At 42.0% G+C, this 23811-nt stretch overlaps 1 protein-coding gene across 6 annotated transcripts in view; it reads left to right on the top strand.

Moving 5' to 3' along the window:
* elmo1 (engulfment and cell motility 1 (ced-12 homolog, C. elegans)) overlaps nucleotides 1-23811 on the top strand; it is a 104942-nt gene that overhangs the window by 38508 nt on the left and 42623 nt on the right. For 3 of the 6 annotated variants that reach the window (XM_026157083.2, XM_080295931.1, XM_026157084.2), the window contains exons 2-16: nucleotides 3392-3543; nucleotides 9429-9469; nucleotides 9646-9718; nucleotides 9814-9864; nucleotides 9965-10134; nucleotides 13446-13481; nucleotides 15175-15274; nucleotides 15776-15927; nucleotides 16040-16118; nucleotides 17097-17138; nucleotides 17406-17456; nucleotides 17870-17992; nucleotides 18504-18632; nucleotides 20689-20793; nucleotides 22147-22255. In XM_026157083.2, the coding sequence (XP_026012868.1) occupies nucleotides 3466-3543; nucleotides 9429-9469; nucleotides 9646-9718; nucleotides 9814-9864; nucleotides 9965-10134; nucleotides 13446-13481; nucleotides 15175-15274; nucleotides 15776-15927; nucleotides 16040-16118; nucleotides 17097-17138; nucleotides 17406-17456; nucleotides 17870-17992; nucleotides 18504-18632; nucleotides 20689-20793; nucleotides 22147-22255 (1339 nt within the window). In that variant the 5' untranslated portion in view covers nucleotides 3392-3465. The remainder of the gene's footprint in view (nucleotides 1-3391; nucleotides 3544-9428; nucleotides 9470-9645; nucleotides 9719-9813; nucleotides 9865-9964; nucleotides 10135-13445; nucleotides 13482-15174; nucleotides 15275-15775; nucleotides 15928-16039; nucleotides 16119-17096; nucleotides 17139-17405; nucleotides 17457-17869; nucleotides 17993-18503; nucleotides 18633-20688; nucleotides 20794-22146; nucleotides 22256-23811) is intronic. The other 3 variants (XM_026157085.2, XM_026157086.2, XM_026157087.2) reach the window with 3 other exon arrangements.

The following is a 23811-nucleotide window of genomic DNA, read 5'->3' as shown; positions in this document are numbered from 1 at the left end:
GCACTCTGGTATCCAGCCATCCATTTTTTTATGGTTATCCAATTCATTATTCACATTTCATTTATTAGATGTTATAAATGCCAGTACCATCGAATATCATCAAATAGTTAATATAGGCTTAGAACCTAAAAAAACCCAACTGGGTTCTGTTGGGGGTCCCTGATATTTAGATAATGCTAACATGTTGGTGCAGAAAACAGTGTCAACTTAAAGTCTTAGATTCACTGTGATGGTGTGTTAACCTTAAAGGATAAAGTTTAGCATGTACCCTTCATCTCATGAGGGTCTTTAATGCACTGTGTTGTATGTGTGCTGGAATAATCAGGAAAACTTTGGAAATGGGAGCATCTGAAGAGCATGTGAATGTACAAGCTTTAGCTAATGTTATGGCTCTTCATCCAACAGCTGTTGAGATATTTCACTTAAACGTTGCTGTGATATTTTAACCTGAGGAAACTGACAAATTAAACAGTGGACTAACATTAAAATCACTGGAATATCAGGGCTAAAAATGTTGACGGCAGTCTCAAGAACAGCAGATTTCTAGCTTTCATTTTCTGTCTCTCTGTGACTTCGGGTCAGTTTTGAGAGGGATGATTATCTGTACATAGATGACTAATGCGAGTTTCTTTGTGTAATGCAACTGAATGAATCATACATGTGTTAGTACAGTAAGGCTCCTGTATTTGGGACATGTATTTTTAACATGGAAAAAACAGGATGAGCCTGAAATTAATTTTTTCTTCTTCTTTTCTTAAAAGGCACATTTTTGTGAACAAATAGAAAAGCAGGATTCAAGAATTCAGTTTATCCAGATGTTTACATAGATCTCTTTCAGTGTTGTCTTTCCATTTTGTTTTTCCTCATCTTTTGTGGCATTATCTTTTCTGCGTAAGGTTACAGAGCTGGAAAGCGGAGCAAAACACTAATTTACTGAACATCACTGAAGGCAAAGTGTATCAGAAAGTATTTAACATGCATTAAGAAACCGTTCTAATCTTCAGCAGGCACGCTCGTTCAACGCAGAGGGCTGGAGTGACTCATTTTTGTGAAGTTGTGACAAACGTGACTTGAGTATGGGCATGCAGTTTGGAAAGAAAATGCATCCACATCTCAAGCTATTGATGCAGCAGCTGCCATGGCAACGGGCCCTTGAATAAAGGCTATGTGGATTATTATGGGGTGAATCACACACAACGCCAGGCCGGTGTCCTTAAATTAACACACTCTCTTTAAATGCACACGTGCATAGATTACATGTGGTCAGTGTTTGTAAACACGTCTCCAGTCATCCATCCACAAGTGCTTTTGCCATGTGTATTAACACTATAATAACACCATATTCCGCTCAGCAGTTTTCTCCCAGGAATTAGTCTGAGCCAGCCATTATACAATATGCATTTTCAAATTAAATATGTAATCAGACTTCTTCACCAGGAACTAGGATTATCTGAGTTTTTTTAGACAAGCTGAGAAGGTAAATTATTGATGCCTTCCTCAGTTGATTATGCGGATTTCTATGCTACATTTTCCACTCGAGACTCGTCCACTGGCGGGTTTCATTAGACCCCCTGCAAGGACACAGAAGTGGTTTTGCTCAGCTCTCCCCGCATGGTTCCGGGTGACTCTGATTTGCCTTTCTTTAAGCTGTGGAAGCACAAACTGGCTTATCCACAGCCTTTCAGGTCGATCTGGCTGTCGTCTCCTATGTGAGATATCATGCCGTTTTTGGTGCCCTGAAGGGCTGTGAGGAGGGGTCAGGGAGGAGGATTACAGGTTCAGTGTTAGCGTAGGGGTAATTGCATGAAAGTGGAGTGAGTGTTGACGTCTTTTGCCTTTGCTTTGTTTATGAACAAGAGTTCACATGGTTGCTTGTACAGATTCAAGGTATAATTGTAAAATTCAGTTACGTTGTGACCCATCCCCAAGCCAAGTACTAACATCCATCTTCTTTAATCTGTGCTTCATCGTTTTTCTGCTTTCCTTTTGCAGATCAACTTTTTTTTGTTTTAGCTTTTTTTAATCTGCAGCTAATCAAGTCTTTTTATCCATCCAAGCTAAGATATCTGGGTCATGTCACTTAAGTAGTTTACTCAGACTTGACAGAGCTCACTCAGAATAACAGAAGACATTGCTCAGATCTTTTTAAGGTTGTTTTATGCGCCCCATGATGAGTAAACTGACCTTTTATATGCTAAATTGAAGGGATACCCCTTGAAGCAAGTGCTACTGCACAGGGCTGTGGAAGAAGCTCTGCGCTACTAACGTGTTTAACCGCTTGCTTTTGACTCTTATGTTCATGCTAATGTGGTTTAATGTGGCAGTTGCATCCTCTCTCCAAAGCAACAGGAACTATTATGTGAAAATGTCCAAAGGGACTTTCAAACTGAACTGTTCCACTGCTTGAGTCACAGGAAGATGCTGCTGAGTGGTTTATGGTTTTTCTGCTGGACAAAAATGTCTGAATTGAGAATAGAACCAAGAGTAGCAGTTGAATTTTGACTCGAACACCACTGAACAATTTGAATATATCCAGATGTGTGGACTTTTTGTCTTCCCTTTTGGCAGTGGGAGTAAATGCACTTAGTTGCTCTAACGTCCTTCTGAATTCTTGTACAGAAAGTAACTGCAGTAACCACATTTAAAACTCCCGTTTTGCAAAATACAGAGAGATTTACGTGGCTGTGATAGGCTTAATCAGCATTGTATGAGCTTGTTTGGCAAGGGCTCGAATTTATTGGATGGTTATTTATATGTAAATGTACCACACTCCAACTTTAAATTAGTCTACCCCTGGAAAAATTGATCTCAGAGGACAAATAAAAAGTCTGCCTGCCTTAGTTTGCATAAGCGATAGAAGTTTAACTGCATTCACGTATGACTTTCAGTGCCAGTATTTGCAGGAATAAGCATGCAGAGCATAGTTCTTAACTGAAGAGCCTGTCCTAGCTGTGGGCTAATGAACAGCATGCAGTGTATTTGTGGTTTTTAAACTGGTACTGATGCTAAACCCCCCACTGTGGTTGGCCAGCCTTACCTGAGATGATTTCTTGGTACGAAATAAAAAGAGCCAGAGTGTTTACTTTCTTGTGGGTGCACAAATTATAGTAAATTGATGTAAGTAGGTCAGTTGACTAACTTCCTCTAAAAATTTAAATGCTATACGAAAGTGATCTTATTGGTTTTAGCAGTTCACTAGCTTCTCCTGAAGATGAGTTTCATTTGCTTGCGCTCACCCCCACCCCCAGAGCGCTGTGTCTTATTTTTCAGCGCTGTCCTTGTTGGCCTTAAAATAGTCTTTGAATTTCAACAACTCTAACACAAGCAAACATCAGTGACTAATGTGCCTCATTTTCTGCTTCTTTTTGTTCCCCTTCACTCTACCCTACAGGTTTGGATGAGCCATCTTCAGCAGTACTGACAGAGGTGTGAGGCAGTGAGGCTCTCACCCCCACCCTGGGAGCCATGCCGCCGCCGGCAGATATTGTCAAGGTGGCCATTGAGTGGCCGGGGGCATTCCCCAAGCTCATGGAGATAGACCAGGTATGTGCCTCAGTGCAACAAAAGACACCGTCATCTCACCTGCAGACATTACTGTCCTTTAAATCCAGCACAACCAGTAAAAAATGTTTGGGGTCTGTGACGCTCACCGTGCAGATTTAAAAACCATAATCACAGTGCGTGTTTTGTATGAACACATTATTGCGCAGTAATCCGTTGCTGTGTATATAATGAAATCGCTTGGATGTTTGTAGGTGTCTCTCTCTGGAGCGGCTGGGCGGATGTGCTCAGGGCTTGGTGCAGCTTGTGCGTTGTTCCCATCAATTATACTAATTAGCCTCAAGGATGTGGCCTTGATTAAAGATGTTTAACAGTTAGTCACAGCTTTGACATAGCTTTAAAGAAATTTCACTGAATGCAAAGAGGCTGGCTCTGTCATTAAGAAAAGTGACAAAAAATATGGATGTTTGTGGGTAAATACCTGGGCTGTTTAGCTCACTGTCAGAGCAAAAAGTATTCATATGACTGGAGGTGAGATTTGGTATAAAGCACAACACCATGTACAAAACAGGTGAGCAACCTTCTCACTCTTACATTGTCTGCTATGGAAAACAAACTCAGTTAAAGCTTTATGCATCTGTCACATTACAATATCAATGAATCTTAGTGATGCTGTTTTTTAAAATGTAAAACATAATGGTCACAGCTGTGGTCAGAGGCATTATGTGATATCTCTTGAACACCTTCAGGGAAATTTCAGTAGGTTTGGACAAAAGCTCAAAGGAATAATGGATTAACTTTGCCTGTCAAAGGTCAGGGTCTCTGTGACCTCCTGTTCTTTTGACTGTGATGTCTGAGGAACTCCTCGAGCGAGTTTCGCTTCATCTGACACAAATGTTCACTTAAAGTAATGGTCGTGGTCAAGGATCATTGTGATGTCACGCAGTTTGGGCCATTACCCAAGACGTTCAGCATCACAATGTTCTGTTTGTGGCGATTATTGCACTGTAACTCGGTAGCGTGAGGAGATCTTGCGACCCTCTTCGCCTTCTTTCGGTTTCTTCTTTTCACCATCACTCTCTTCCGCTATCTCACCCTACCCCTAGTGTCCTCTTCTTCCAGCCTCTGTATGAACTTTTTTGCTACATCCATGAATCTCCTCTGTGGTCTTCCTCTTTCTTCAATCTGCAGTGTTTTCACTATTAAATTTCTTCCAAGTCTTCACTTGATATATTGCATGCATCTGGACAAACACAGATCTAAACTGCAACTTGATTGGTTGGTGGCGCTCCACGACTGTAAGGAGGGTTTTATCGTTTGTTTTTTAAAAACTGTAACATTAAATAGCTGCAATGCTAAAGCGCTATGAAACCTCATCAGTGCATAGCTATATATTCCACTGATTTACATAATGCAGTTGCTACATTTATGCTCAACAGTTAACAACACTGGTGTGTGCTTTTTAAAACTGAAACTGCACTTCTGTGTAGATTTGCGTCGCAGCTGCTTTCGCCTGCACGCAGCTCGCATCCATTACGAGCCCACAGATAATGGCCATGCCGTATGTCGGCAGATTGTCGGGGTCTATCCAGCGCTAGATTACATGCTAATAAAATAATTAGCCCAAACAGCGACTACCCCGTGTGTGTGTGGGGGGGACATTTTTGCTGTTACTTTGTTTGATTGCACATACAGTTTTATAAATTGGCCTGTTTGTTGTTTGGGTGACTCACAGATGGGCTAATGATTGTAAAAGCTATGAGTCACCGTGGTAACCGGAGTCACAACTGCCCTTCTCAATGGATGAACTAGTGAATGAAGTATTGAACTGTGAAGTACATGTGCTTCTGGTGCTTTAAACACTTAAGTAGAGATTTAGGGGGTGTGGTTTTTGTATTAAATGCCCCCCCCCCCCTTATCAGCAGCGCTGTTCCAGTCTGAGTAGATTGCCTTTAGCTTTGCTTAGGTCTGTCTTTACTTCTTTAAGCCACCTCTCCTCCTCCTCCTCCTCCTTTTATCTCTCCCTGTCATCTTCCTCTTGTTCCACCTCTGTGTTGCCTTCCTCCTCTTTGTCCTTCTTTGCTTTCGCTCTTGTTCGCTCCCCCCTCGCACTCCTCCTCCCCGTGTTTTGTTGTGACTGCGAAACTTGCGCGCGCTGTGCCTCTTCCTCTCTTGTCCTCCACCATCAACCCCCACCTCTTCCTCCTCCCTCTGCATCTCCTCTGTACAATAGGCCCTGCAGCAGCATATGGCTGTCTGACTCATGCGACGGGGAGTGGGCTTCTGCAGCTCGAGCTGTTTTGATACCCAGAGAAAGTGTGTGTGTATGTGTGTGTACATGCCTGAAAACTTGTATGTGTAAATTTTGTTTACGCAGGTAAAATTCTGCTTATGTGAAAATGTGCGTGGGTGTGTTTGTGTGGCAACATGGATCGTTGTTACTGTTCATGCGTGTGCATGCTCATTTGCTGTGTGTGTGCATGCATGTGCCTGTATCCATGTGCATGCCGACAAATATGTGTATTTTTATTATTTCTGTCTGTTTGTATATGCGCCTCTGCAGTGCACGCGTGAGTGTGTTTAGGCTACATCTGCTTCGGTGTGTGTCTCTGTGATTTCTGTATCTCTCCAAACATCTTCAGGCACAGAAGTCCAACCTTTATGTAGGAATGCGGGGGAATCGCTACAAGTTTAGACAGTTGTTTTTAAGTGTTTTTAATTGCTTTTTGTTTATCAGAAAGGCAATAGAGAAACTGGGGGAGGATTGGGTGGTGGGGTTTCTGGTGGAGTAGAGGGATGAGAGGAATGTTTGCAGGTGGAAAGGGGCAAGAAACAAACTCTAAGACTAACAGTCCACTTAGTTTTAGGTAATGTGCTAAAATTGGTTTTATATTAGTGTCACTGCTGTGGTTAAAAGATAGAAAACGAAAAATAAAGGCATTTATTTATATTTTGGTGTGTGCTTGTGTGCACGCATCTAAGCACAGTGGTTAACAGAAGAAAAGTCCAGAGGGATGTATTAAACTGTTTCCTTGAGTGAAATAAGACTAAATACCTTCAGTGAATGTGCAAAAATGGCTAGCAGGTTCTAGCGGGTCATGCTTTATTGCATATAAATGATCTCGGAGGGGGGAAAAAAAAAAGAATAACCACCAAATGTGCTAAAGTGGAATAACTCCTTAGATAAACTATTGTGTGGTGTAACAGGAGCTGAAATCTAGTGGGTGGTATAGGATGTTATAGATAACAGCTTTGCTTTTCACCTTTGTACAAAGTGAATTCCGGTTATGTAGGTGCTACCCTTGAACTGTACTCCCGACTGGGCTTACAGTAAGTTAAACAAAGTGGCTCGTGTGGGTTGAAAGTAATAGTAAAGGAGAGGAAGATGTAGTGGGAGGTTGGACAGGGAAATGGTAGACGGGGAAACAGAGTCAGTTTAAAGCTTGGAGAACTGCTTGTATTTATAGGTACATAATAGGCAACATATAAAGTAGGGTCACTGGAAGCATCTCTGTGTTTCTCTCTTATTTCACATTAGCATGACTGGGTATAAAAAGAGTTTACCAGAGAGGATGATTCACTGAGAAGTTAACATGGGAAGGGTTTTACTACTCTGTCAAGAGCTGCCAAATAATTCAGCAATTTAACAATGAAGTTTTTAATCCTAAAGTTGCATCATCTGCAAAAACCGAATGATTCTGAGAGGCTGAAGAAATCTCTGTAAGCAAGGAAGTAATCAAAATCAGATTTGTTTTTTCTTTTTTAATCATGAATGCTCCATCCTCTGAGCTTCAGTTGCTGTCGTGGGAAAAATAACAAGCCAGCATCCACGATGGCTCCTTAGCGCGCAGCGGCTTGGACGACATGCAAACGTTGCACGTATGCAGGTTTTGGAGCAACATTTTCTAGGAAGGGTTTGCTTATTCCTGAAATGCCAAACCACATTCTGCTCATGTTACTGCAGCATGATCTGTAATGAAAGAGGGACTCTCTGCAATCCATGTCTGTCAGTGTCACCACTGAAAATATTCACTTTCAGAGCTACAGCATCGGTCCCTTTTAGCTCCCAAATGCCTTCTGAGTGTTTTTTAAAAGAAGTGATGCAACACAGTGGAAAACATGCCTCTGGTTGAAACATGTAACTGGCACTAAATTCTAAGAGCATTTATTTTTCCCAAAAATGATTAAAAATGTCTTTGATGCAACATTTAAAATGTTGTGAAGGGGGGGTTAAGGTAAATATGGGGTTTAAATAGCTGAAAACTTTTAGAAACGTGGTTGTAGCGTCGAGTACTTTTATGAGTGTTCGTGCTTGCGTGAGTTTGTATAGAGATTATGCATGTAGCCTAGCAGCATACTGTATCTCCCACAGAGCCTGAGGATGATGGCAGTGGCAAGCAAGCAGATATTAAGTTAACACTGATTAGCATTTCTCGTGCACACGCTGCTTTTATTTATCTCGCTTCCCTCCTCATACACATCTTGCATGCTCCTAATTTTTCATCTTTCTGTGTCCATCTCTGTTTGTTGTCCTCGTTATTAGCTGCATTGCTTTTTATAAGTACACTGAGAGCAGGAAAAAAAAAGACTCAAACTCCTTTTATGCGTACACTTTTTCTTTTCACATACTTTTTCCTGCTTTTGTTTATTCCCCTTCTCCCTTTTGTTCACAAACAGCCCACCCTCTTTTTCTGTCACCACTCTGCCTTTCTTTCCTTGTCATATATGCCCACCATCCTGCCATCGTTATCTTTTGTCTGTCTGTCTTCATCACCGCAGCTTCTCTCACTGTCTGGGCTAATCCCCAGAAAAGCAATAATGCAATATGCTCGTATATTTTGATATATAGACACTCAAACGAATCCATCTTCATGCGTTTGGGGGGGGAAGAATTTAAAGAAAAGAGTGGTTAGAATTGGCCCAGCAGAAAATGAAGTATCCTGATTCAGAACCTGATATTGTTTTTCTGTACTTTTATTATCTTTGGTTGATCAAAGTCATTTAAAAAAGGTGCTGCCCCAACTACGTAATGAGTAAACATTGTGTAATTGGCTCAGTTTGTTTGTCTGTTCTCAAACTTCACAACAATATACCAGGCCCTGGAGGACCAGAGTACATAGGTTAGCTGAGCATTTGGCTCTGCTACTTTATAGCTAGCACCCAAGGTCAAAGTTAACACTGAAAACTTTTTTAACAAACCATACTGAGTAATATATCATATGAAAGGGCATGGAGAGAGCTGTACAACACACATTTAATTTTTTCAATGACACCATAAAATCTCAAGTTTTACAGCCAGTTTTAATCCAATAATATGGTTAAAGATAATAAAATACTCCATTTTAGTTTGTAATGCTTCAAGATCATAGGTCAAAGGTTAGACATCAGCGTGTTGTTGTGAAAGCAGGCTGACGTCAGCATCATAAAACATCAAAGTTTTAGTGTAGCCTTTGCCCCTCGGGGGGGAAGGTTGGCCTCAACATGAGTTGACTTGTAATGCTAAATCTTTCACTGCTGGTATACTAAGGCTGTTATTAGATGTCCCCAGATCTAGATTAAGAAACTTGTTTCACTTTAGACAGTATCTTGTTTTAGGCTTCCTGGGGAACTGAGGGGTTTCTGTATATTTCATTGAATCTTCATTCAATTTTTTAGCTGTGAAATTGTAAATGTGGTTCTTGAAAAGATGTACTCTGCACCGCTGTAGAAACACTGAATCACTAATAATGAATGAAGCGGTGCAGCAGCCATGGTCGATGATCCCACATCAGCAGTTGGATAAATACAGGCTCCTGAAGAACAGCCTCTCATTGTGCCAGTCCCGCAAAATAAAATAATTGCAGCCCTCTCTGAATTGCCTGTTGTTTTAGGAACTCAGTACTAGACTGTGAACTAAATGTAGTTTTGCCTTTTTTTTTAATTCCCAGAAAAAGCCTCTCTCAGCCATCATTAAAGAAGTATGCGAGGGGTAAGTCTTCATTTGCTTTTTTTTTTTTTTTTTTTTTTTAATGTATGCACTAGTTCATGTCTTTTGGATTAGAATTTAACTGTCCCCTACCCCCATACTTGAATTCTATTTGCTGTTTTTAATGCACTTTTAAACCAAGTACACAGTGTATTTTGTCTCTATCCAATGCCTTTTAGGTGGTCCCTGGGGAGCCCTGAAAACTTTGCTCTGCAGATTGCTGACGCGACAAATTTCTACATCACAGAAAAGGTTTGCTCATCTGCAAAGCTGCTGTATCCAAGAGGGGGATATAAAGGCCTGAAGTGCACACTAACTTCTGCTTGTGTCCTTGTAATCCTCCACAGAATCGCAGCGACATTAAGAACGGCTCGATCCTTCGTTTGACCACTTCTCCTGTAAGTGTTTTGCCATTTGAAAAAGCAAATTCTGTGAATACGTATGAAATTGTTCACAATCTGGGACATGTCCTGTTTCCTTTTCCCTTTTGCCCTCCAGTACCAGACGGCAGTGCAGCTTCATGAACGGATCCAGTCATCAAGCATGGACGCCAAGCTGGAGGCTCTTAAGGACCTGGCTAACGCGTCCCGGGATATCACCTTTGCCCAGGAGTTCATCAACCTCGACGGTATCTCGCTGCTCACTCAGATGGTGGAAAGTGGGACTGAGTAAGTGAGAAGAAGACTGTTTCTTTTGCTGTTTGGATTTGCCTTGTTTGCACCGTTTTCCCCTGCAGCATCTTTTTTGTTTGTGCATGTGTGTTATAGGGAGCAGGGAAGAGTACACACTTCCAATGTTTTCCTCTGGATTTTGGATTTATGTGGCAATATTAGACTTTGACTCAAGAATGTGATCCATCAAAACTAGCAAACACAGACTCCAGTTCGATGGGATACCTAATTCAAATCTTACCATATTTAATTTCACATATCGCTGACATTATTTTTCACAGGCCTGATGTAACGAACCACAAATTTGTAACAAGACCCCGGCGTTATTTAAAAGGGCTGCAGGTTTGGATGGTATTCAGGTGGATCTCCGATTTCAGTGAGAATAAAAGGGGATCTTTGGAGTTGCACTGTGCAGTCTGACCGGTTAAGTTCAAAGCATTTACAGCAGCTGACTGGCCGCTCATTCACTGACATTCCTCAGTTCACTCTGTTAAGCTGGATTTATTTTACTGGTGTCTCGTGTCATCGCCATCTTTGTGAAGATGCCTTTGATGTGGAACGCTTTTATTTCAGCGTGCTGCAGAGTTGTGCGGATGTTATTAGGTCATATAGCAAATGTCATTATATGCACTGCATGAAATAATCAGTCGTACATTTGCGCTGAATGAAAACCCTAACCTTGTGCATAAGTTTTGCCTCGGGTTCAACAATGCTACCCTGTGCTGCAAAGAGAAGAACAGGTTCACACAGTGCCCAGCAGCTCCTGTTCATCTTTGGTGACCATGATAGTGATATTGCACACAGCTGAGAGGAAATACTCTGCCTTTTGCATGTTCAGCACATCCAAAAACTCACAGTGTGTGTTGAGGTGGGGGGTGGAGGGCAGGCGTAGTGCCCTGGAGACCGTCTCAACTGAAGGTTAAAGCGAGGACTTTTTTCGCTGAGGTGAAACTTCTCAGCCGTGATGCCAGGGGAGGGGAGTGGGCGGGCGAGGGAGATGGGGTTTGTGCCAGTGGCGTGCTGTGGGGAGTGCAAAGAGCTCGCCAGAACCAAGAGTTGAATTACAGTATGAGTGCAAAACGTGCACGCAATCACACAGAAGTAGATGGACGGTGCAAACTGGCAGGGAGGGCAGGAGCGGCCAGCCGTGCGAGACGTGCTCGTTTTCTGCTTCGTGCAATTCCCATTATCCAGCCCTTCTTTTTTCCAGGGGGAGAAACGATAGATCGAGGAGTTGTTTTGCACCTAATGCGTGGTTATAAACACACGACATTCAGCGTGTCCCGACAGAAGAGCAGTGAAAACCCAAAGTAAGAACTGCAGTTTTTTTGTGCGGGTGTCGTCTTGTCACGCTCATGATTGCTTTTAAATGAAGGTTCAAATTCTGGTTAGACATGTAATGGCTTTTTCTTAGCAGAAACCACTCAGTGATCTAGTGTTTGTGGGTACAGCTTGACAGGAAATCAGTGAGGCCTCTTCTCCTTTTTGAATATGATGTTCAAATTAGCAAATATTTGATCTTAATGCAAGGAGCTGTCACAGCAGCACCGAGGTTCCTCCTGTTGCTCCTGGCCCTTTGATTAAATATGTTTTTCATCTAAATTCCCATCAAATCCTATTCAGGGCTTGAGAGTTTGAGCGGCGCGTGTAAGCAAAAGAGAGCAGGGCGAGTGGTTCTGCTGCATTTCCATCTCAACAGAAGGAGCTTATGAAACAGGCATGCAGATAGGTATCAGAGGCTAATGCACACACACACACACACACACACACACACACACACACACACACACACACACACACACTCATTAGTGTGCCTGCCAACCAACTTGGTGAACTGTAATTATTCAAGAGGCTCTGTGCTCGAGACTCATGAGGGCAGAGCAGTTCTGTGATCTGATGCTTCTGCCAAAGATGCTGCACAATATTCATGTGTAGATCAGCTGCCCAGCTAAACTCCAAGTTTAAGGCAGACATTGCCCTCTACTGACAAAAACATGGAGCAACTCATACTGTGGTTTGACACACGTTCAGAATGTACAGTGCAACTTCAAACTGATTAACACCGCCAGACTTACTATCAACTTCGGTCTTCTTTGACCAGGTTTAACATATGCTGCCACCTTGATATTGTCATTCATGTTTTTTCTGTTTTTGTCTTGTTAGCTCCCAGCATAATCTTGGCTGTTAAATTCACAAAACCTGTTCTAAACATTATTCCATTGAATTGTACCTTATTAGCAGTGTCATCCCTTTGAAAACTGGATTTACAGAGTAAAAGGAACACTGATACTGAAATCAAACTCCACTGTTAAAACAGTTTTTTGTTTATTTTATCAGGTGAAATTAAGAAGTTCTGCAACTCCACCCATTAAGAGCAAAAAAAAATGTCCCTTGTTTAAATCCCATGAAGGTTGTCTCTTTCTGGACCTGGCCCTCGTTTCCAGGGCTGCTGCTGTTTGTAGATCGCTTCCAGGAAGTCCCGTTCTGACCAATCCTGTTCTATCAGATTTCTCCAAATTAACAGTCTGACCCTGAGAGATGAATTCATACCCATGTTTGCCCTCCTGTCTCAGTGCATGCTTATCAAATGTCTTTGAGCTATTCAGCTAGTCTAGTCTGAGACCTGGATCTTCCTAGCAGTGATGATCCACGACATAAAGGTTGAATCAGTTGGACACAGAAGCTGAAGTTTGAGATCCATGCTGAAATCCCAGAGCCCAGATGCATGTGGTCGGAAGCAGACTGCCAGATCTCTGAAGCAATACAGAGGTGCACATGGAGACAACCTCATTCATATTAGCTGATTTTTGCACACATGGGTAGTATCGCTGAACTTCATGAGTGCACCTGTCATCTCGAATCTATTCAGGGAAAGTTAACTCTCTGCAGATGTTGCTTCCTTTTGCTTGTTTAGCGTAAGGCATTTCTCCCACTGCACCTGTCACATATTTACAAGTTGGTCTCTGCTTTTTGAAATGTGCAAAACTCCGTTTCGTTATGCTCACTGTGGCACATTAGGTCTGCAGCAAGCCGCTTTGTCAGCCGTTTCTGCTTGGCATGCTTTGAGCACCTTAGCGATCCAAAGTGTTTATTTTGAGTCGGTGTATTAAAGTTGTTTATATTGAGACTTGTTTTACATTTGCACAGTAAGGAATCCTTCTTCTGTGTATGAGAGTGGACCTCCTTAGAGTCTGGTCTCTTTGAGGGATGCTTATTGTTAAAAGATTGTGATTTGTGTTGCTCCCTGCTGAGACTTTAAGGTTTTGTTGTGTGTTTCCCACCTGTGACACCTAAGTTTCTCTTTACAGGCGCTATCAGAAACTGCAAAAGATTATGAAGCCATGGTAAGCCCCTCCCATCCCCCCGGGTAACGTCATTGACTCTGTGCTCTTCCTAACCTGCTGCCTGAGTCTGCATGATGAAGACTCTGGCCCCAAAGCCTTATGGGGAATTACTATAATTATGTGTTTAACACAGCCATTTACAGGCTTCTGTTTTGAAATCAGTTTTGCACTTAAATTTTTATTTTTTTTTGCATGTGGTTTTGGGCAAAATAATCTTCTTACGTCTTTGCCTCAGACTGTTGGAAGGCCATGATTTATTTCTAAAAATGTAATGCCGTGAGAAATCTATAAAAACCCGATCAGATATGGCTATGGCCATTTGGGGTTCAGCGGAGCTAATTTATTAGTTTTAGTCGGTGCTTACATTGAATTAAATCTTGGTCTTCTTTCCTAAATAGTGCTCAGGGTGAGGGGGATTGTCTCTGCACTCACTATTAGACTTCAGCTACTTTTACATTATTAGCCAATAGCACATCACACATGAAGACATCACACATTAGGATCATCATCCATCTGTCAAATAAGATTTTCTTCTCTTTCTTTATCTTAAATAATCTATCCTCTAATTTCAGTGTTCCTCGATTTCATTAAGCATTTACTAGTTACAGTAACTACATCAAAATGCCCAGTACCATCTGCAAAGGCCTCTTCATTCTTCAGCTGTGGGTTACTAATGACTGTTACTAATCATGTACCATGCAGCAGTACTGACCCGTGTGCTGAAAGCATTTCTTATCATTTTATCTTCGGTTTCTGGTTTGCTGATTTGACGGTCGATGCCACTCTGTTGTGTTTAAAACGGCGATCTTCACTTTTGTAAAAAGTGTATCTTTTTTTTTCTTCTCGATAGAAGTTTCAGGAAAGATGCCAACATTTTTTAGTCAAACATTTATTGTATTTGACTATAGCCTCATAGGTGTTTGCTATATTTTCATGTTGCATCTACTAAAGCACCTAACAGTAAATCAGTGTAAGATAAACAATGAGCAACACGTTTAGGCCAGGTCACAGTATTTGCCTGAGCAATGCCAGTTGTAAGCAGTAGAGGTCAGTACTGTAAAAGCTACTGGTGAAACTAATAAAAGGCCAGAAATCCCAAAACTCATGTAAAAGTTAAGTAGAAAGGTAATGAAACTCCAGAAACTCCTACTGCTGTGATTTATGAGGAAGTAAAAGCTTCTATATTTCATCATTTGCGATTTTTTTTTTTTCTCATTAAGTTCATGCAGCAGAAATATGAAGTGGAGGCTGTTTAATGTGGTCCTTGCTTTGGCCCCCTGTGACTCTTGCAGAGCTGATTGATTTCTCTTGATATTTGTGTAACTGCATGACTTCACTCTATAACATAGCTTTCTGGTCCTGATTGAACGCCGCCCTGTGCTGCCCGGCTCCTGCTGATTTTCTGATGGCCCCTGCTGTTTCTCGAAGGCCAGTTTGTCTGCACTGCATCTCAAGCCTCTGTCCCCATTTATTCTTCTCTCCCCCTCCGCCTGTCTTCTGTCTTTCTTCAGCCAGCCTGGTTGCAGCATTGAATTTATTTTCATATGCACCATTTTCTCTGTTTCTGCCTACCACTCGCCCCTTGTTGCCGTCCAAGCCATCAGGGCTTTGCAGATTATACACTGCTCCAAGCCATCTGCTAGAGAGAAGCGTCCTATGGTTTGCGTGTGTCTCTGTGTGTCCTGCCCTTTAGTTTTGGAGACTTGCTGTCCTTCACTTTGACGGCCTTTGTGGAGCTGATGGACCACAGCATCGTCTCCTGGGACACTTTCTCTGTGGCATTCATCAAGAAGGTCAGACCAAGAAAACGTTTCATTAAAGGCAGCCCTGATTTATTAACGGCATTCAGAGTGCTGTTGTTATTCGCTGAATAAAGCTTTGATCGAACATTTACATCATGACATTTACAGCCTCTGCAATGAAGCTTGTCCTATGATAATGTCCCGAAGCTCAATGTCTATAAAAGTGTTTGGCAGTGGTTCGATTTTCAGGACATAAACATTAAAGGCAAAAATACTCATTATGAGATGTGTGTTTAATTTTTTCCCTCATCTCAAAGTGTTTCTATTTTTTATTTTTTTTTACCTTTGTGACCTCTATGAAATGTGTTTTTGTAAAACATGTTTGCAGAGTTTGTACCTAAGTTTGAATTTAAACTTTTAAAAGTTATGAAATCTTTTCCATCCTATTTTTCCAGGATCCTATTGCCTTAATTTTCAATCAAAAATTGCTATGCAAAATTTAACCGTGTCTGCGACAGATCCTCTAAACGCTTTGCCCTGTTTTTTTTTCAGATTGCCAGCTTCGTGAACAAGACGGCCATGGACACGGCAGTGCTGCAGCGCTCCCTGGCGATCCTGGAGTCCATGGTGCTCAACAGTCAGGATCTTTACCACAAGGTGGCACAAGAGATCACCATTGGACAGCTTATCCCGCATCTTCAGGGGTACGTGAACGAAATTCTTCTTTTTTAACATTAATCGAGCTCGCTGGTTTCTGAAAAGCTTCATAGTGATAAATGCCTTTAACCTCCTATTTGGACTGTGTTTTAATCACAGGACTGATCAAGACATTCAGACCTACACTATAGCTGTCATCAATGCTTTATTCCTCAAAGCTCCTGAGGAGAAGAGACAGGTGAGGCTGCGGTGCACGCACACACATAAATACACTGCATATACTGTATCGTGCATCATTTCATGTTGCAGTCATCAGCATTTTTCAACTCTAACAGTGTCTAACTGTGTCTTTTGTATGCATCCGGTGTGCATCTGTATACGAAACTATAAAACATCTGCAGTGTAGTGCAATAAATAAAACCTGAGTGTAAAGAAGTGCTACCATGCTCCCATTTCTCCAGTCTTTCCCGCACACACACACGCTCTCTCACACATGTCACGCGTTGCCCTGTAGCTCATCACATGATCCCTTGCCCCAGCATCATAGGGTCCAGGGATGCGCTCTGACATTAATAATGAATGATGCTAACACAGAGCCTTTCTCCTGCGCAGCGCACAAAGTTGAAGGCACGCTAGACCGAAACGAGCTTCGCCGCAGTGCTGAAAACAGACTGCGTGTGGCTGTTTATTATCAATTTAACACTTTTTGTCACCGATCTTGCTCAGAGAAGATGTTGTGTTTTATAAGACTCTGTTTAGGGGACAAGCAAGCTGTTTCTCTTTTAGCTCAGGTCACGTGTTTGTGTTATTTCTGCGAACAGGCCGCTTTTAAAACGTGGGGCTGTGGGACCACAAACTAACACTAATCCTGATCGTTTATTTCAGCGTGATGCAGAAGATGTGAGGTGCTGGCTGCACTCTTTTTGTTTTGTTTTTCCTCTAAGGTCAAGAGTGTTTTGTGTGTCTGTGTGCGTGCGTTAAGGACTCGACCATCAGTAGACCTATTATTACAAACCCCCAGACTGTCACCGTTCTGCTGACTCTGTTGCCCCCCACCCCCCTTTCTCCCCTCTCGCCACAGGCTGCTCGGCTGACAGAAAATGTTTTTTTTAACCTCCTCTCACACTTTTTTTTTCTCCTCCACATTCACTCACTCACTCACCCTCTCTGTCTCTCTGTCTCTGACTTTGTTTCTTCACTGCACACGATATGGTAGTATGATGAGCACATTGTGGACATCCTAAATTGTCCCCTGACAGTAAGTGCACCCTTGATTAGCACCCTTTGTAGTTTGCACTGTAGAAGACAACAGTTAGTGCATTTAGTATCCCTTCTTAAGTTCCTTTTTTTCGGATGGCTTTCTTACTTTTTTAATTAATTAATTATGTATTTTTCATTTTTACCCGTCTTAATTCCTCATCGTAGCATGGACAATCCTAAGACGCTTTGTCTTGATATGGCGTTGTGTCTCACTCTCTCTCCCGCTCTTCCCTGTTCCTCCCCACTGTTCTTTCTCCCCCTTTAGGAGATGGCCCATATTCTTGCCCAGAAACAGCTGCGCTCCATCATTCTCAGTGTAAGTCTACCCATACCCTTCTCCTCTTTACCCCTCCAGTGTCTTCCCCTGTCTCCTCCTCTCTGTCTTTGTCTCTCCCTGTTGCTGTTCGAGTTTCAACCTCTTCTCTTCTGTAACAAAAATGACACCTGCCACATCTTTCTCTGTTTCACCCCCTTGGTCGTTATCTCTTGTGGATACTTTTTCCACACCTGTTCCCTTTTGTCTCTTCATCATCTCTCTCCTGTGTGAAATCTCATTCTCCGTCCCCTTTTCCTTCATCTGCCTTCTAATCCTCGCCATTCACATCCAAATCCTCTTATTCCTCTTTGTCATATCTTGTCGTCCTCCGGCATAATCCACTTCTCGCCTTTCTGACCCTAAACCCTTTCCCCTCTCCTTTACTTTTCCCATTTGTCCTCTACGCCATGCAGAATGTGATCCGGAGCAACACGCCCATTAATGATGAGATGGCACATCAGCTGTACGTGCTGCAGGTTCTCAACTTCAACCTGCTCGAGGACCGCATGATGACCAAGATGGATCCTCAGGACCAGGTGTGGAGTGGGACAGTCAATCAAAACGGGTGGTGGTGGGTGTGAAAAGGGAGGGAGGTAGATTATCATCTGCAGCGGCTTCATTTCTCAGCTCAACAAAGATCCCAAACAGACTGCTAATACGTTAAAAGCATCCCTGAATAGAAAAACACTGTAACGACTGGATGGATCATAGACTGACTTTCAGGTTCGTTGGAATTGTACAAACTCTGTTTTTGCCGTATATACTCTGTTACCATGTGTGTTTGTACCTCTCCCCCCATTTTTACAATCATTAATCTTCTGTTCAGTGGCTCGTGGGTTGTTTGGGCTGGAAGCATCCAAAATAATAATAATTTTGGCTCAATATTTAAATCGGGGAATTGGCTACTGTCCAGATTACCTAGGGAGCTGCGAGACCCCAGACGATGGAGAATGAGGGTGAAAGATTTTAAGACTGTAAAGTGGTAAATGGAAGAAAAGACTGATGGGTTTGTGAGCAGCGCTTTAACATTCCTCTCTGTGTGTGCAGGCTCAGAGAGACATCATCTTTGAGCTTCGGAGAATCGCCTTCGACGTAGAGTTGGAGCCCAACAACAGCGGCAGCATTGAGAAACGCAAGTCGATGTACACCCGCGACTACAAAAAGCTTGGCTTTATTGTAAGTCTTTTTAGAGGGCTTCGTTAATCCGCTTCCTCTCTGATGTTATCCTCCTGGTAAAAAAAGCTTCTTTTAAACATATCGCAGCTAGTGCAATAACAGGCTGTATATCAAAGATAAACAAAGCTGACATGATGTCACCCACTGGTTTGCAAACTTCCTAAAGTTAATGATTTTGGCTCCTGTGGTCTTTGAAAGCCACATATCACAAGTGAAGTGGAGATCTCACTGAGAAACTGAGGATGTTCCACACTTACACAGGATAGTCGTGACCCAAAGGTTACTGATTCATCGTTTTGACAATGAAAAGAAGAAAAGGACTATCATGTTGTATTAACCTGTGACTATAAACTCATCATGCTTATGCTTTGGCTTTGCTGTTCATACCCAGTAGCTACGTTTTTTTGTACAGCCTTGGATGCAATGTACCAAAATAAGTATAGTATTGTGGAATGTGTGTGTTCATGTGTTGCTTTTGTGTTGTATGCAGCAGTCTAACTATGGCATAAGAACTTAAGCAAAGCCACTGTGGCTTGGTGTAAGCCCAGAGCCGTTTCGGGGCTCTTCCCATTCACACTCCGACTGCAGTGTGCTCAGTAGAGATAAGGCCAAATTGGCCTGTCTTGTCTCCACTGTGTGGAGAAAACCCACCCTAAAAATCCTTAGTCTGCTTTCAGTGCACCTCAGTTTGCACAGACACACACATACATACTCCGCGTGCACACATATAAAACTCATCGTTCTCTAGATCAGCCTTATCACTCCTGAGAAAAGTTGTTTACCTTCTAACTTCTATGCAGTAGATATTGTTGGACATGCTGGGAGATTGTTCACATTTGATTAGATATGCATGTGCCACGTAGTCTATTTCTGGTTTAAGCCTATAAGTCTGCTTGCTGTCAGGCAGAATTACAAAACTGATGAGCCAGGTCTCACTGTCCTCCATTTCTCTTTCATCCTCCGCTTCCTTTACTCGTCTTCCTGTTGCTGTCCTCTTCAGTATTCTGCGTCACATTTAAAAGTCAAGAAGATTCTCGGAGTGACGCGTCTTCGCGTGTATCTGTGCATTTAATTGTTAGTCGTCTGCAATGTCTGGAAATAATTACGTCTGACAGACTTTCAGCACAAACGGTTTCTTCCTGCATGTCTGATGCAATATTTAGATGTTAAAAGTAGTGCCTGTGTTTTTGTTATTTAAAAGTTTTGAGTCTGATTGTTGAATATTGTTGAATATTTTAGTATAAGTTAGTATTTCATATTGTTCCTTCCCCATGGCCCTTCGCTTCCAGTTAGAGTTACTTACTATATTTCGAAATTTACTTGAGTTTAGTGTCGTAACTACGATATCCATCTCCAAAATGTCAACTTTTAGCCCAATAATCTTTTGCATTTCACCTACTGTGGAAGATATTTTAAGTGTTTATACACTAGTAGAAGATATTCAGACTCTCAACAGACAGATATATATATAAACACCTAGCAAGGCTTGGAAAACAACCTTTTTAGTAGTTTCCATTGTAGTAGATCTTACAGGGTATCAGCCATGAGTGTGAAGATCATGTATCTGTTTAATAATCAGCGACAAGTGGTGTATTTGTTTTTACTTAACAGATTTCAAGTGGGCAGAGCTCTAGTTTTAAAAATAAAGTCTGCACCAATTATAATTTTGCATTATTTTAACCTAAATCTAATTAAAGTGGGTTATTTGAGACTGCCAGCCTGCTGCGAATAAATCAGATCAATCCACACCCACACACTCCTCAGTACTTTTCTACTGTTTGTTTAGTGTTTTTTTATTAACATTGTCTTTAATGGAATCAAAAGCTTTGAGGGGCTTTAAAAGGATGACCTCCTGCTCCACTAATGCGGCCCTAAAACTCCAAGTTTCCTCCCTGACAGAAGGAGTGTTTATGTTGTGCATGTGATCCCTCAGCTGGGGGGGAAAAGGGGAAATGGGATGTTTAATCGATTATATCAAAGAGATTAAAGGTTAAAAAGAAGATTTGGTGAAATGTGTTTAAAAACATGTCTCACACTGCACCTCTGTTTTTCTCAGAACCATGTGAATCCAGCTGTGGATTTCACCCAGATTCCTCCAGGCATGCTGGCTCTGGATAACATGCTGTACTTTGCCAGGCACCACCAGGACGCTTACATCAGGGTAAGCACGCACGTACAACCCTAACGCACACACAAATGCCGCACAGAGATTCCTGTAGTGTCCTACAAAAGCCTCACTTCCCTCCAGCTCATTCAGTCACTGAAGTTTCTGGCTCGTTCTCAACACATCTTTCAGTAAAACTGCATTTCACGAGGTTTCTCAGCCCTGACGATAAAACGTATTTAATTTCTTTCACCGCCAGTCTCTAAACAATGCTGCACTGACATTAAGTGCTTTTTGTCATCCTTTCATGATAGCCAGCATGATTTTATACAGCTTTCATCATTATGTGTGTGACGGTTTCTAGACACGATTGTGGGAAAAGAGAAGCGTTAGTGGTGCCTGCTCAGCCCTTATCAGACGAACAGTGGGAGAAAACACAGCCTTCAATTCCACAAATGAAACTGTCGCCAGCTAAAATGATTGGGACCTTGATGGCCTCGGTTATGGCGTGCTGCCACCATCCACGTAATTAGAGTGGGGTTTTTTGCTGATGACTTTTATGTGTAGATTTAATTTATGTTAATCCACGAGCTCTAAGGGGTCAGATAAGGTCAAGAAAAAGACTTATAGTTTCTACCTCAGTGTTTATTAGTAAAATACCTTCAGTGTGACATTGAACCCTTTTAAAAGGGTTTAAGGCCCCTGCACCTAATTAGTGTCAAAAATGCAATGCGTGCTAATGCTCACCTGTCACTGCAGCAGGTAGCTCTGAATGTTTGATTTTACACCGGATAGACTTCCTGACACAACTCCAAAGGGCATTTGTTTCCCAGGCTGGAATTAAACCAGCGACTTTTCGCTTTTCCAAGTGAATCTGCTTTAACCAAACCCAGTAAATGCTATTAATTCCTGTCAGTTAACCTGTCAGAGTGGAACACAGCGCAACATTACAAATTATTCTTCACATAGAGCTGGGGTATCAAACATAGGATCTGTGGGCCAGAATCGGCCCAGCAAAGACTCCCATCCGGCCCCTTGGATGGCTTTGGAATATACGAAGGAGGACATAAATTATGGCTTTTCCTACTGATAAAAACACCACTCACTGCTATTCATTCTGCACCAAAGTAATGAAGTAATAGATTTTAAAAAAAAAACGAAATTACAGTGAAAAATCATGAACTTTTCTATCAAATATATAGAAGCAAAAATTAAAAGAAACAAAACAAAAAAAAATAATTTTCTGTAAATTAGGAAACATTCAGTTTTTTAATTAGTCTGAGCAATTTGCTTTTTTTTTTCAGCCTTCGGGCAACACACTCACCAGAAATGTCTTTTTTTGTTTTATAGCCCTGAGGAAATACAGTCCTTATTTCTTGCCTGGCTTATTTTATAACCTCTTGTTTCCAGATTGTCTTGGAGAACAGCAGTCGAGAAGACAAACACGAGTGTCCGTTCGGCCGCAGCAGCATCGAGCTGACCAAGATGCTGTGCGAGATACTGAAAGTGGGCGAGCTCCGTAAGTCTATATCAGCAAACGCACACACACACACACACACACACACACACACACACACACACACACACACACACACACACACACACACACACACACACTTTGCACACACTTTGCACACACTTTGAATAAAGACATAAAAAAACCCAAGATGCTTTACATGCAGAGATGCATATAGTTGTGTGCAAGAATACAAACATCCAGAGACACAAGTACACACAGCCCCTAACTGTTAAGATGAAAGCAACCATTATGCCCTGTAATTGTGCTGCCAGGAGTTCATTATTTAGTGATGCACCTCGCCCCCACGGAGCCCCTTTTCAGCCTAATATGCCGCCTCTGGACGGCACACTGCGCAGAGAAAGAGACGCTGTGCCTACGTCCACTTCAAATTGATGTGCCCTTTTCATCTGTCTTTACTTGTTTAAATAGCTGAGCTGGTCTCGGTTCCAATCCAGACTGACCCCTGCTGCTGCCTGTGGGGAGGAAGGAGGCATTTTTAGCTCAGTTTTAAACAGATCTGCCCTTTTCTTCTGCTTATATTCTTTTTTTCCAGAGGAGTTGGCTGCAGTGCAGGTTTTTGTTTTTTTATACTCTTGTCGGAAAATTGTCCCGATAAAAGTACCAAGCTAGGTTTCAATACCAGATAAGAAAGTGTGGAAACACTGCTTTTTTTAAACGTATTGTAATTGCCCTGTCTATTTTAAACATGCTCTTATCTCTGCCAGACTGAGCTCTAACGCTACATTTCTATCCCCGACTTTCCTACCTTGGTCACATTCTGCCTGCTCTACTTTTATCCCGCGAATGACCTGTAGACACGTCCTGACCGGGAGAGATGGGCTGGGTGAGTGCAGGGCACCGGTGGTGTGTGAAAACATGCTGAGCTTTTAGTTTTTCATGTTTCAGTGATCACTTTCATTCTACTCTGTGTTTGCCTGATGATTCTTTGCAGCAGATCTCTGGGTTATATTTATATTCCGTGTATGTCAGTGCTCTTTTTTTTCTTTTTTTAAATCCAGTGCTTCACTCCACGTGCCCTTTAGGCCTTTTCTCTTAGCAGACTGAAATTCTTCACTTCAGTCTCTCTTAGAAATATCAGTTTGACCTCATTCGTACCAAAATACAGATGAAACAGCCAGACTTGTCCCTAAATAGGGAAACATGTGTATCTCTAAGGCTTTTTCTAAGCTTCGAATTGAAGGGCTTATGCAACAGAGCTGGATCCCTGGGATGAATGCCAGACTGTCATTATAAATAAAACTTTCTGTTTTTGAGAGACTTTCTCCTTCAAATACAGTCCAAATTTCCCCCCCTCCCAAAACAAGATTTGGGATTCACTTTGAAATGTAAGAGCCGTGATGCCAGCTTTTGAACTGTGCACTCATAACGAGCCGGATGGTCCCTCTCTTCTTTAGCCCGAAGGATGCGACTAAGCTGATGATACTGTTATGTTATGACACAAAAAAATTCCCCTCCAGGACCGGATGTCCTAGTTGAATTATAGCAGTGACCTTGACTCGTACTTTTCAGCCTTTCAGTCCCCAGTGGCTGTATAA

Source organism: Astatotilapia calliptera, chromosome 22 (genome assembly GCF_964374335.1).
Source record: "Astatotilapia calliptera chromosome 22, fAstCal68.1, whole genome shotgun sequence".
Lineage (NCBI taxonomy): Eukaryota > Metazoa > Chordata > Actinopteri > Cichliformes > Cichlidae > Astatotilapia > Astatotilapia calliptera.
The sequence above is the reverse complement of the archived record's forward strand: the minus strand, read 5'-3'. Positions and strand labels throughout refer to the sequence as shown.